General features: G+C 34.5%; 2 protein-coding genes across 2 annotated transcripts; both read right to left on the bottom strand.

Annotated features, from left to right (window-relative positions):
- Window positions 1-32: 32 nt before the first annotated feature.
- Window positions 33-4,410, bottom strand: LOC8258198 (SEC12-like protein 2). Its single transcript, XM_002525981.4, has 10 exons — window positions 3,960-4,410; window positions 3,574-3,668; window positions 2,865-3,015; window positions 2,074-2,165; window positions 1,883-1,982; window positions 1,471-1,546; window positions 1,223-1,343; window positions 1,010-1,126; window positions 833-897; window positions 33-449 (listed from the first exon to the last, which is right to left on the bottom strand). The coding sequence occupies exons 1-10, from the start codon at window positions 4,218-4,220 to the stop codon at window positions 355-357; spliced, it is 1,173 nt and encodes a 390-aa protein (XP_002526027.1). The 5' UTR covers window positions 4,221-4,410; the 3' UTR covers window positions 33-354.
- A 444-nt stretch (window positions 4,411-4,854) lies between these two features.
- Window positions 4,855-10,523, bottom strand: LOC8258199 (probable sulfate transporter 3.3). Its single transcript, XM_002525982.4, has 13 exons — window positions 9,817-10,523; window positions 9,645-9,693; window positions 9,320-9,527; window positions 8,998-9,169; window positions 8,393-8,458; window positions 7,163-7,276; window positions 6,854-6,970; window positions 6,576-6,702; window positions 6,097-6,383; window positions 5,831-6,021; window positions 5,663-5,748; window positions 5,499-5,575; window positions 4,855-5,406 (listed from the first exon to the last, which is right to left on the bottom strand). Exons 1-13 carry the CDS (start codon window positions 10,120-10,122, stop codon window positions 5,248-5,250), a joined length of 1,959 nt encoding a protein of 652 aa, XP_002526028.1. The 5' UTR covers window positions 10,123-10,523; the 3' UTR covers window positions 4,855-5,247.
- Window positions 10,524-13,808: the final 3,285 nt, after the last annotated feature.

The raw sequence follows: 13,808 nt of genomic DNA, 5'->3' as shown, positions 1-13,808 counted from the left end.
ATTATGCAAAAAAGAAAAAAGAAAAAGGCAAATGAATGTCTAAAAGTTATTTCATTAACCAGTGACGACTTGAGGTCTGTACAGGAATGTATCAAACCACATATAAATAAACCGTTCCAGTATTCCTGTTCTTGTTGGTGCTGTAAATGGATCAATCTTTGATAGGTTCAGCCTGAGCTGGGGCTCACCCTATCAGCAACCATCCATCAGCCACAACACTACATTCAGAACAATTCAAATAATGATTGCACCTGATAAGCTGTGAGTTTATCATTTACAACATTTTCATATCTCTGCTTCCATGTGATGACAACGTTAAAAGAAATCTAACATAAGTGATGCAGCCACTGAATTCTAGCCAAGAAAAGGAAGAAGTCCTTCATTCTTCATGAAATATGCAACCATTGCAAGCAATATTACAAATATAATCAACCACAAGCTTAATCCTCCTGCAAAGGAAAAACCAAGAATTAGAAATATCAACTGGAACATAAGGCAGAAGGGAGAATGCACTAAATGGTAGCCAATCTATGCAAGCTTCTTCAAGCATTTCTCCACAGTCCATCTCTAGGCCATTAGAAATCAACCTCCCCAATTTCTTAGAGCTTAAAGCCCAAAAATCTTTTGGTTGCCCCTCAATACTCGAAGAGATGGACTTAAAACACCTTGCCTAACTAAGCATTTAGATGTTCCCAGTGGTTGCACTGATCACATTTTAATTGAGAACCCAAGCTGGGTTTTATTTTAGTCTGTTTAATAGGTTAACAATTGCTGGTTAGGGCCAATGGCAGGATTGTGAATTTAACTAAAAACCAAGGGCGGAAATACGTACCACTTTTCACGTCCTGAACTAGTGTCACCCTAGCGCTCGAGTCCAAGGATGCAGACACCAGAGCCCTGCATCCAAATAATGAATGTTTCACTACTTTATACTATTCCTAGAAGGGAATGAACCTGGATTAAAGTGTATAATGAAATGGGAATCTAGCAACCATGTTAGACTTTCAACCTTGAATCATGGGAGAATGCCAATGCTGTTACCATGCCAAGATGTGCTTTCCTAACCACTTTTTGAACCCGCACCCTGGTTGAATTTAGGAGGAGCACATCTCCTTGACTTGTCCCCCTATATGTCGAGCAATCATAAAGAAAAGGCTTCAATATTTAACATGCTTGCTAAATGAACTCAAGCACTTGAAAGTAACAGAGTGAAGATCAATACACTGCGAGGAACTTTCCGTCAGGTGAGACATTGAACGAAGAAATTCCATCACGAGTTATATGCTTTGAGCCAATTCTATTCCATGAGCTTGCATCCCATGTTACAATACTTCCACCCTTATCTAAGTAAAGATTATGACAATTACATTGTATAACAGCATTCCAATGTCAAAAAGTGAAACCCTTCTTTTGACCACCAAAAGAGCGGGAGGAAAAAGAAAAGGAAAAGAGAAGCTCAGTTGTATTTACCTGTTATGGCAGCAATGTAAAGAACCTGAGTCTGATCAGTAGTTTGAGAAAATCTGCAAGAGGCAAAAACCTCATCCTGCAGGTAACACAAAAAGCTAGCTCAAGACCCTTTTGAAAGAGGATTAACTAAACTGACTGAAAAAAAGGCTATGCATCTCTGCAGTGATTAGATATAAATTTCCTGTACAAAGTTGAATATATGACCATCTGTGGTCAGCGAATAATCTCATGATCAACTGAATCACTAAATCACTAGAATGCAATTCATCTGCTATGTCCTTAGCTTCTTGCTCAGGTTCACAATGAAAATCACAATGACCACTGTTAATGCAACAACTAAACAAATTTGAAAGTGGTCTACTTAAGAGATATATAGTCTAGTTAGCTCAAGAAATTAAAACTTATTGCTTACATTCTCCTTTGATAAGGAAGCTACTGCTGTTGAAGAAGTGACATCCCAAACCCTACCAGGGCCACGGCCTCCCAAGGATACAAGAAATTTCCCATCAGGGCTGCAACAGAATTAAGTTATATCAGCATACATATATTAAATACCCTTCACACATGCTGGCTTAGGAACTAACAACCTAGAGACTGCAATACCTGAAACATAAGTCCTTTAAGGAAGGATGAGCTTCAGCCTCATTGAGAAATATCTCCATGCTGGGCCACTTGAAAACCCTTAATCTGCCATCCTGTACTGCAACAAATCAGAGCATCATATGGCATTGCTGGATAAAGAAAAAATTATGTCCTCAAAAAATCAGCATACACAATAATGAAGCTGGAATTTTAAAAAAGAAAAGAAAAAAGTAAGAATTTTATAATGTCTAATAATCGAGCTAATGCTGATAACCTAGCAATTCACTTGAAGGGAGTTCCCAAAATGCAATCTGCCATGGACGGTGGAAAAGTTCTTCCAAAGTCCCAATCACAGCAGGAAGCACAAATATTACATTAAGCATTTCTATCAAAAGCCACAAGCTCCTACTAGATTCTAGGTGATGCTGAATTCCTCTTCCATAAATTTGGATCAAATGTTCTAACCAGGCCATTTATTATTCAAATGCTGCATAACCAAATCTTACGTAATTTCCCTTATTTCAGTGGGTTTCAGTTTTCAAGATACATTTTTAGATCGAAAGTAATCTTCTATAGCTAAACATGATGGAGTTACAAAGAAGTTCCAAATATTCCAACTCCATAACTGGTTCTGTTTAAGTTGCATGCTTTTCATCCTTCATAAGAGTGACAGACTAATTTTGCTTTAGATGTAATGAAACCTAAAGAGATTGTTTCTTTTCATTGTTTCTTCCTAATGTTTATTAGAATAAACTTATTATATAACAACTACATTCAAAATTTAACTGATAAAATGTGCATAATATCTCTACCTCGCCACCTACAGCAAGTGCAGAACTTTCACTGTTAAAGGCCAATGCTAATTGTTGTCCAACGTCTTCTAACTGAGTCAGTGCTTTTTCTGACTCTTTTAGACCCAATTTGTGAGCTTCATTATCCTTGACTTCATCCCACTCAAAAAACCTTGACAAAAAAAAAAAGGGGGCAGATAGTAACAGATTAATATTCCTTTAATAACTGCAGTCAATGAAATTAGGAACGAGCAAAGATACATATTGATGGAATTCAGTAGCCTTGAAGAATGAAATAGTGGGAGATTAGTAAAAGGACTGGCAGAGCATAATGGCCAGGAGTACCCAATTAAACCTATAGCTCAATCAAATAGAAAAAGAGCGATTCTTAGTGCACTGTGCACCCTGAGATGTATTATTGAATTACAATTTATAGATTTCACATTTATTTCAGTCTAAATTTCTTGACTAAGTACAAGCACAAAAGCTTCTTACAAAGTATGAAAAAAGGGTTACATATGGTGGGAGTGACCGACCAAGCGCCACGCATTACTATGCAAAACAAATAACAGAGTTGGTAAAGCTATACAACATCTCTAGAAGACCAGTTGCTTTACACCATAACAATTCTTATAATCACTGGCACCTGTATTGTGATTGACAATAACAAAAAATGGATAAAGTGAGCTCGTGATCATAAACTCGTGCAACAAAAATTATGGGTTATTACCGGCAGCTGTTTGGCAATGCACATACTAGTCCATCTCCGCCAGGATGAACAACCATTCTATAAGGCAAATCAGAACCAGTTCCAAGCTTAGCTACCTGATACATAAGCCAACATAAATGGATATCATTTCGCTTAAGCGACCAAAACAGTTGGTTGAATTCCTATACATAAAATCCAAACTCACAATCCCTAGACCAGTTTTCTTTTTAAAAGAAAAAAAGAAAAAATAAATCTGCAACATTAATTCTTTGACTTATCAAGTCCAAGGCTTGGTTTGGTTCATGAAAACCCTAAAATTAGGTAAAATGAAAAGGATTGCTAAAAAGAAGCAAAATTGAAACTACAAAATAACAGTCAACGAGCGTAATGAGATTAAGATAACATACAGGCTGGGGAGAGAGAGAATTGAAGGTGAAATCGAAACGGGAGAGAACGAGGGCGTTTGGGATACCGCTACGACCTTCGCCACCACCTCCAGCGAGAAGGACGTAGTATTGATCGGCGATCTCCTCATGATCGTTTTCGTGGTCGGAGTGAGAAGATTGGAGTTTGGATCTAACTAGTTTGTAGGGAACCCAAGCTGCAGAGTAGAAAGGAACTCCGTATTTTTGGAAGGAGAGTGAGTCCGGTTTATTGCTCTTCCCCATTTCTATACTGTGTCCACTTCCCGAATCAGCCAAACTCCTCAAATTGCCACTCGCTGATCAAAGTGTTTCTCAGCGTTAGCGTTTACTTACTTTTGCTACGCTTTAATATCGCCCTTTTACATTTTGTAAGCTTTTATTTAGTCACTCGCCTTATTCTCTTTAATCTACTTACAAATGTATCAATCTATAGTCTGTAATATATTTCAACTTTATCCAATGAAATGTACCTGTGTGAAATAAACTATACTAGTATCAAAAACGACTTCAGCACAAAATTCAAGTATTAGCTTAAGCACAACTTTAAGATATTAGATTCTTTTCTATTTTTTCTTTTTGCCAAATCTAGCAATTCGATTAGTTCATAGGCCAAATTGATGTTATATCAACATAAGCAACATTGGTTTGTATCATAATATATATTTGGACTTAATCTGAATGTACTGAATAAGACTTTTAATAAGTAGATGCGAAACCAATATTTTATTTTATTTTATTTTATTATTTTTTTAAAAACCTCCCTTTCAAATAAATAAATAGAAAACCTCTTTCCTTGGCATGCAAGAGTATGGAAAATTCTGTTTTGAAAAACTCACTTGTATGTCTTAACAATTGTACGTCTGAAGATTGGACAGAATTAAAATAAATAAACAATAGATATGCAAAAAGCCACAAAGTTCATCAGTTGCTCAAATAAGTGTTGCACGCCCCAAATCCTCCGTACTTCTTTTACAGGGACTTCTGTGTAAGAACTGGCAGCCAGAGGCTGGCATGGATTAGGATAGCACTAGCAATGTGTCTAAAGCAGGTACTTCCAGCCTGGTTTAGTGATTTGTCATATTCAGATGTCGTGGTAATAAATTTATGCAGGAAGAAGTACTGTTACCCCTTCAAGGCATGTGAACATAACAAGGCAATCGCTAAGCTTATGGAGTTGCATGACATGAAACGCTCATACGCTATTAATACGTTTGTTTTTCCTATTGAATCTGTTCTATATTGTCTAATGAAGAATATAACTGCAGCGCGCCTATACATGGCTTGATGTTTGACCCTTCATTGTAGATGAGAGTGCGACCACAGCTTCACCCACCGTCAAGTAAAGAGTATCAGGCTTCATGATACCGCGCGCATCGTCAGCCCTTTGCAGCTTTTCCATCACCTCTCCTAAAGGATTCACCAGTACAAGCTGTGGTAAACAGCAGAAAACACACATCAGCACAATTAAAGGGATAAACCATTGAAGTGGAGGAATGGAAACGAAGCTACTGCTGTACTTGCCTCAGTTCCCCTACTGTCCATTGTTTTCTTTAAATCCTTGAAGAGTGAGACTCCTGTTGTGTCTATGGCACTCACAGCTGAAATTTCAAGGTGTAAATTAGTTTTATTTGATAGCACGCGCCATGACTAAAAGCTTGGTGCAAAATTTTAATAGATGAACTTACCTGACAGGTCAATGATCACATAATGGATACTTGATTGTTCTTTTGAATCTTCTTGTGGTTCATACTCTTCTATCCATCTCAGAATCCTAGCATACAAATGCCAATTTAACGGAAAGCACAAGAACCAATTTCTAATTAGCAACTTGATGCGTCAACTATTTAACCAACCTTTCCTTGAGGTAAGTGGTATTAGCAAAATTAATCGGGGCTTCAATGCTTAAAATGAGGAAGCCAGGAACCATTAAAGCTTCCTTGTACTGATGGAGATCACGGTATATATCTGTCCTTGGTATGTTTCCTAAAATCAGTGTCTTTGGCCTTGTAACTTGCAGGAGGACTTTGAATATGGATATTCCTACCTGATCATGAATTTGTTTTAGTTCTAGTATTATTTCCTGATAGTTAGTAATGATAGCTGATAACTGAAAACTTACTGCAATGGCAAGGCCCTCCTGGACAGAAATGAAGATAACACCAAAGAATGCGCACAGCAGTACAATGAAATCATATTTGTCGATCTTCCAGATATAGTAAGAAGCTGGAATGTCTATTAAGCCAATTACTGCTGTTACAATGATGGCACCCAATACAACATTCGGCGTATATTGGAATAAAGGCATTAGGAAGAGAAGAGTCACCATCACTGTCACTGACATTATAATATTAGAAACTGCTGTTTTAGCTCCTGCATTGTGATTAACAGCAGACCGCGAGAAAGCACCTGAAATTTAAAATTTCTGTTAAATACTTAAATGTGGCATCTCTTCTTTCTTTTAACGTATCTGGCATCTAAAGAGAGACTATGTTCAGTAAGCTTTGACTTGGTGGTTCTAAAATCGTGTGTCCGCCACAGGTTACAAGTGGAACCCCAGTTGACCAAAACAATGGAGAAAGAAAAAGAAAAGATTTGCACCTGTTGTAACATAGCAGGAAGTAGAGGAGCCAATTATGTTCATTAGTCCAATTGCCATCATTTCCTTGTTACCGTCCACTTGATAATTCTTTAAAGCAGCAAAAGTCCTTCCTACTGCTATGCCTTCCTGTTATAAATAAACTTCTATATAGTCAAATACCAGACTGCCTTTTATTTTCTTCTTTTGGATGTTTCCAGTAGTAAATAAACAGATAAAAAATATTCATACCAAAGCTGCATATATGACTAGATGATAGGAAATGGTAATAAAAACTTACAGTGAGGGAGATGATGCCAGTAACAAGGCCAGTTTTTATAACCAGTGCAAGGTGACTTCCATGAAAATGCAGCATATTCCATGATGGAGGATTTAATCCCTCTTGTAATTTTCCAATCTAGTAACAAAAGCAAATTGAAACATTATCAGTGATAGAAGAAGCAATTATGAAGTTATTAGTACTCATCATTGGCATGAAATTCACTGATTACAGTAATCTATGAATTTAACCTAGATGTAAAAGAAGAGTGTGCTTCTCTATCGGGTGCAAATTTCATGCATGCTGTAAATTATAAATAAAAAAACTTACTATGCTGATGCCATGACGTTGAGCCTTGAATGCGAAAACGAGGAGGGTAGATAAAATCACTGACAGAAGAGGGGCTCCAGCTGATACCCAAAACAGCTTTGGTCTTTTCATACTCTGCAAGGCACATGTCCCAATTCACATATCATCATTCCATGGATATAATTTTCCTAAACATATATCTTCTGGAATGGACTGCAGGCATCAGAACAGATATAACTGGCCATATAATCAAAACTTAAACATCATAAACGACAGAATATTAGTACATACATTTTCCATAAATGGAAAAAAAAACAATGTATCTTGTGAAAAAATAAACCGAGACACGTGTCTATTTTATTATTCATTTCATTACTAATTCTACACATGAGAATTATTAATTATTTGTGTAAGAAAATTGAATTAAATAACATTTCTCCAAAAAGAAAATACAGAAAAAGACAGATGTCGAGCAATGTATTTTGACCTTAAATTATATATACGTGCAATCGGAGTCAAATTATTATATGTTGCTGTGTATTAGCTACAGAAGCCATATTTGATCTCATTGGCCGGAAAATTAAGTATCCCAGATTGAAATAATGCCTTGTTTTTCTTTTGCCCTGAGTTCCACGAGTTTAAGATAAGAGCATACACATGGCTAGTTCATAAACATGGTGGTGAAATGTGCAAAAAGAAAAAAGAAAAAGTATGATAGTGAGATGATTAATGAAAAAGTAGAGGGAGCAAGAAGTTCAAAAAAGTTAGCCAATACAAACAACCAAAGCAGTCCACAACAAATAAACATGTACCAGAGTAGCATCTCTTTTCTTTTTAATCCTTTGGCAACTTGTTCAGACCAAACAACGTTTGCTTGTTTTTATTGAAAAAGAGTACAGGGGTTCAAGATGCTTGACCATATGACCCACTTGGAGAATAATTAGGGGCTATATATAGAGATCCTATAGAATCAAATATCAACTCTTTAAAAAGAGGCATGATAATTATCTATTTAAAGCAACTGGGTTGGTGTTTTTTGTTTATAAGAATAAATAAATGTTTTATCTCTGTTACGTAATTCATATCTCATTTTACCTCTAATAAATAATAAAATAATTTTATGAGGTTCTTATTAAATGGTATAGAGTAGTTTATTTATTTTGATTTAGAAATTTGGCAAAACAAATATGAATGGAATAGCTAAAAGAAATTAAGATATTAAAAGAAAAAGTGAAGTAGGAAATAACATACTATGTGTCTTGCGACCAAAAGGAACACAAGGAAGCAAAATCCCATCAGTATTGTTTGCCACGACCACTGCACAAGAAATGGACATTGTTTGTCAATAATTATCTAAAAATCAATATAAAATATACATTTATGGACAGAGATCCTCTATTTGGATAAACTTATCTACTTATAGAACCTTATATATAAGTAATTAATGCATCTTTCAACTTTCAATTGATAATTATCTATTTTCACAATAACTTCATTAAGTTTTTAATATAATTCCATTGTAAATTTTTAGAAGGTATCATATTGCAACAAACTCTATAGTTATAGATGTAATAATGAGCCATAGCTTAATTTAATTACAAGCAATGATTGATAAAAGAAGATGGTAAAAACTAAAAGCAATTATCTGTTTGCTTTTTTTATAAATCATAAAAAATAATCCAATCATTATCATGTGGATTGTTAATATTAGTGGCAAACTCACCCTGTACAGATTAGGAATGAGCTTTATGGTCCTAAATCTTTAATTGCTCATGATTTTTTATTAATTGATACTACTTGTAACTTTTCGACTAAACCTCTTCATGTCTGTTGTATTAGTGAGTGGAAATAATTACCTCATGAGTGTTGTGGAACACTGAGCTCAAGACAGGAACCAGACCCATTTGTTTTGTAAAATGAGTAATTCCAAGAAGGCTTTTAAGTTGTTGCAGAGAGACAATAATAGCAGCTCCAGCCATGAACCCAATCAAAGTAGCCTTTGATAGAAAATCAATGATAAATCCCAACCTGAAATGACTCATGCCATTTGGACCTTTAGGAATTAGAAAACATAAAATCATTTTATCTTCAGGATGTAATTAGAGCTGCATATATGACCTCCAAATAAATTTAGGAAGAAACAAAGGACAAAAAAAAAGGGAAAAGAAAGAAGTCTACCTTAAAAATCCTAAAGAAGCTTGGAAAAGACCAGCAAAAAAGGTAGAAGAAAAAGCTAGTTGCAGGAACAAAATAGGATCATTGGAAGGAGATACTTCTTGCCTAAGCATTGATCCCATAATAAGAGAAGCAATAGAAACGGGTCCTACTGCAAGGTCTCTTGAGCTTCCAAGAACAGCATATACAAGAGGAGGAACAAAGCTTGAATCTGCATGTATATAATTTGTATAAGGAAGCACTCCAATTTGCATAAAGTAAAAATGGAAAAAAGAAAAGACTACTCAAGAATTTATTTTTTAAAAAAAGTAATAAACAGAATACTCACAGAGACCCACTATAGGAGGTAGATTTGCAAGCTTAGCATAACTAATACCCTGAAAGTTGTTTTCAAGAACAGTCAATAAGCTTAAAGAAAATTTATTGTTTATATTTTCTTATGCTGCACATGTAAAGAAATGAATGAAAAGAAAAGCCAGAAAACATGTTGATTAGTGAACCTGAGGAATGGCTAAGCTGGCAATGGTAAGACCAGAAACGATATCAGATTTGAAGAGCTTGAGATTGTAACTAGGACCCCATTGAAGAATAGGAAAAACATACTGAGCAGCAAGAATCCATTTCTTTCCCAATGGTTGTCCTTTGAATTGGCGCAAAGGGTCATCCGGAAAGAAAGTTTCTTTGAGTCTAGTGGTGAATTTCTGAATAGTGCTCCTATGAGGCGGTAACACCACTTTGTGCACCTCCGTAGGTGGTATCTCTAGACAATGATGAGAATGCATGTCACTGCAAGCATTTGGTTCCATGGCAGAGAAGAAAGTCTATTTGGGCAAATATTATTTTGCTTCTTCAGTTTTCTTATTGGAGGCTGATATATATAATTACAGAAATTTCTTGAAGCTTTTTAATATTTCTTTAAAAAATTTATACTATTTACTAAGATTTACATACAACACGTTGCAATAATTATTTTAACTTTGTAGTATCTTTTTTACAAAAAAAAAAGAATAAAAATAAAAAAGTTGATCCTTCAGCCACCAAACTTTGCCCTTCACTGTTTAAACTTTCTATAACGAATGTACCTTTATCAATCAATTTTCTCTTCGGAGACCGCTATCAAACAAAGTAGAACTTGTGTCAATGGAGAGAAGTGGGTTCAATTAGTAAGAGCCTTGTCAAAAATGTCATTTCCCTTTGAGCCTACTTAAGTATGTGCTTGTTACATCAAGTCGCCCATCATTTTATATGAATGGGGCAACTTGAAAACTCTAACCTCTGAAAGTTTCACCAATTCATTTCTTACAACATAGCGAAGTGGTTGATAGCATGGCTTAATCAGATTTTACGTCCATTACTCTAGAAATAATATTTGAATGCATAGATTTATAAATTCTTTTATAGATCTTAAAGTCATGAATAAATTAGTCAATGGGTGTAAAGTTTATTCAAATGTCATTCTAATGTTAGCTTTAAACGAAAGAAAATAATAATAAATGATACTTGTACGTATAAATAGACCTTCAAATATCAGTCTATATCAATGCGGGCTTTTTAAGGGGAAAAAAAGAAAAGGAAAGAAGTTGTTGGCAGGCAGCAGATGAACCTCTCTCCACTCACACAATTGCAGAAAACTTGTAATTTCGAAGCTCAATAAGGATCAACCAATGTGCATGTGCATATAGTAATACGAGTTGCAGACAGTTACATAAGGAGAAAGGTAGCTAGGATGGTGGAGGAAACATAAATGAAGATAGGCAAGAATTGGCTACTCGGTTCATATAAATTTATCTGTTTCAGAACATAGACGGTGCACTTCTCTAAGCTGGTTATGAATTTGATGACTGATAGTCACAATGCGTTTAATTCAAAGTTCAGGGTCAGCAAATGGGCATACATACATCTACCACCAATTCAGATCACTGGTGACACTCCCCAAGTTGCCTAATCGCTTCCTGCCACATCTCATTACGTGCTGCCCCACTAACAGCAGCTTCGACCGCTTACATTTTATTCTTTTTCTACCAATTAAAATAACATATTCTGTTCATAAATAAAAGGCAAAGCCATCTCTCCATCCTGGACTTTGAGAAATTAGTTCGAATTCTTTTTATTTTATGTTTTTCCCACTAAATTGATAGATTTATTTAATAATTTTAAGTAATTTAATATTGTTTTAATCATTTAATTTTAAAATATCTCTTATATATGAGTTTTTCTTTTTGTTATTATATATATATATATATATATATATATATATATATATATATAACTGAAATTAATAAGGAAAATTATAAAAAAAAATTAGAAAATCACATCTGATTTTTTATTTTCTCATTCTCTTTGCCTTTCTTTCGCCGGCGAACTCTCTGCTTATCATAACATTAAAAGAAAAGAAAAGCTCATATCATGGATGACCAGCCTCCATTGACTGTCCATTTTCTTTACTCCAAAAATATAACGAGAGAAAGACAATACGATCAAAATTTGATTTAAATAAAAAGGCAAAGATTTATAGTCAGAAGGCACCTACTTTGAATTTTGGTATGAATCAGAAGAACTCAAGACAGAAAGAAAGCCACATCTACTTGGTCGTTTTCTGCTCATGTTGATGATACTGTGTTTGATCTTTATCTATACATCTCTCATGATTCTCACTTCATTTCTACCAACTTGGCTATCTGCAACCCGATGAATATTTTCTTCAATTCTGTTTGAATGGGACATAAATAATTATCGTCGATCAAAAAATTTATTTTGGCCTTGCCTGAAAGAATTCAGTTCTTTTTGCTTTTTTCCTTTAGTTATTCTAATTTTTTTTTTTTTTTTTTATATTCAAACTTTCTTTTGAAACTTATTCTCATTTAGGGAATAGTGTACACCTCTCATTTGACATCTGCTAGAAAAAGTTTTAATGCTTCTAATATTCTTTAAAATAAAATTAAGATTATAAGAACTATCTAAACCGAGTTTACAAAGTTCAAGAATTTTATTAGAGTATGATATCATATGGTAAAATAAGGTGGATTTTTATAAGAAATAATTTCTATAATGACTAATTAAATATTACTCCATATAAAATAAAAATATATAAGCGACTTATAATGATATAGCCCGTAAAAAAGTTATTATTTTAATTAATTATTATTGTCTTCTTTATAATAATCGAATATATTAACAATTATCACTTTTAGATTAATTTGTTTATCAGTCTATTGTTCTAAATTTTAAAACAAAATATAATTTTTAAGCTAATCGTATTTGAAAGTGTCTCTTTAGATTGGTATAAGAAAAAAGAGTAATATAGATCTTTACTCTCCAAAAGAGCAATAACTAGACATTCACAAAAGAAAAAAGCCTATATATAATATAAAAAAGGGAAAACTGATCCCATATACCCCAATCTTTAACCATTTTCTCAAATCTACCCTCACCTTTAAAATGTATCAATCTGGTTCGCCATGTTTGCGTCTTGTATCATTCCTACCCACCCGTGTTTTGACATGTGCCACTAATGATATGGCGTCCACACATTACTCTGGTTTGTCTACGTGGTTGCTCTGCTTTGTCTACGTGGCTGAGGACATAGAGGTGCCTCAAAACTCACCGTTTTGTCCCAATTACTTCCCCAATTTTTCCCCCAATTTTAATTTCTAGGGTTTCTAATTTTTTACCCGTTTCATCCACACATATAGCCTCATTTTGCTCATTTCGCCCATCTTACTCTGTTATCTTTGTCCCTTCTTCTGTGGTCCATTATTGTTGAAGCTCGTGGCTGTGGTCCCCCGCAAGATGGCTCCTTCCAGAAAACGACAACGAAGGTATGTATTTGTTAATACATTGAATGGGTAAAGCAATGCAAGTGGGAAATCTTATTCTCGTGGGTATAACATTATAGGGAAAATGCATTTGTTATTACTACAACCTTTGAGCACTTTCTGAACATAATGCAATTACTACAAAATGCATTTTCGTATATGCATTTCTTAACATAATCTAGTAATAACAAATACCATTCTAAAGGCCCAATTCCAAATACATTTGATATTTGCATTTGTTATTACTATATGCATTTGCATTTGTTATTACTAGAAAGTGGCATTTGTTATTACTAGAAAGTGGCATTTGTATTGCTGCATTACTAATTTAATTGTTGTGTGTATATTTATGTAATATTCCTATTGAATTTCATCATGATGGGGCATTAATTAGTAATCCTATAGTCAACTATGTTGGTGGATGTTCTGTAAATCTTAGTGGCATTTCTAGTTTCACTATGGATGATATTGAGGAGATAGTGAAAACATTAGGATATACACATTTCTTAAGTGTTGCCTATAAACCCCCTAGGAGATGGAACCCTATAGGGAAGGAACTAGGCTTAGTTTTTGTTGAGACTGAGGAAGAGTGCAAAAAGATGTTTGCAGAAGGTTTAAAGTATGGCCTTTTAAAAGTTTATACTGAAGCTGTAACAATTACTATATACTATGGGCAA

Source organism: Ricinus communis, chromosome 5 (genome assembly GCF_019578655.1).
Source record: "Ricinus communis isolate WT05 ecotype wild-type chromosome 5, ASM1957865v1, whole genome shotgun sequence".
Classification (NCBI taxonomy): domain Eukaryota; kingdom Viridiplantae; phylum Streptophyta; class Magnoliopsida; order Malpighiales; family Euphorbiaceae; genus Ricinus; species Ricinus communis.
The sequence above is the reverse complement of the archived record's forward strand: the minus strand, read 5'-3'. Positions and strand labels throughout refer to the sequence as shown.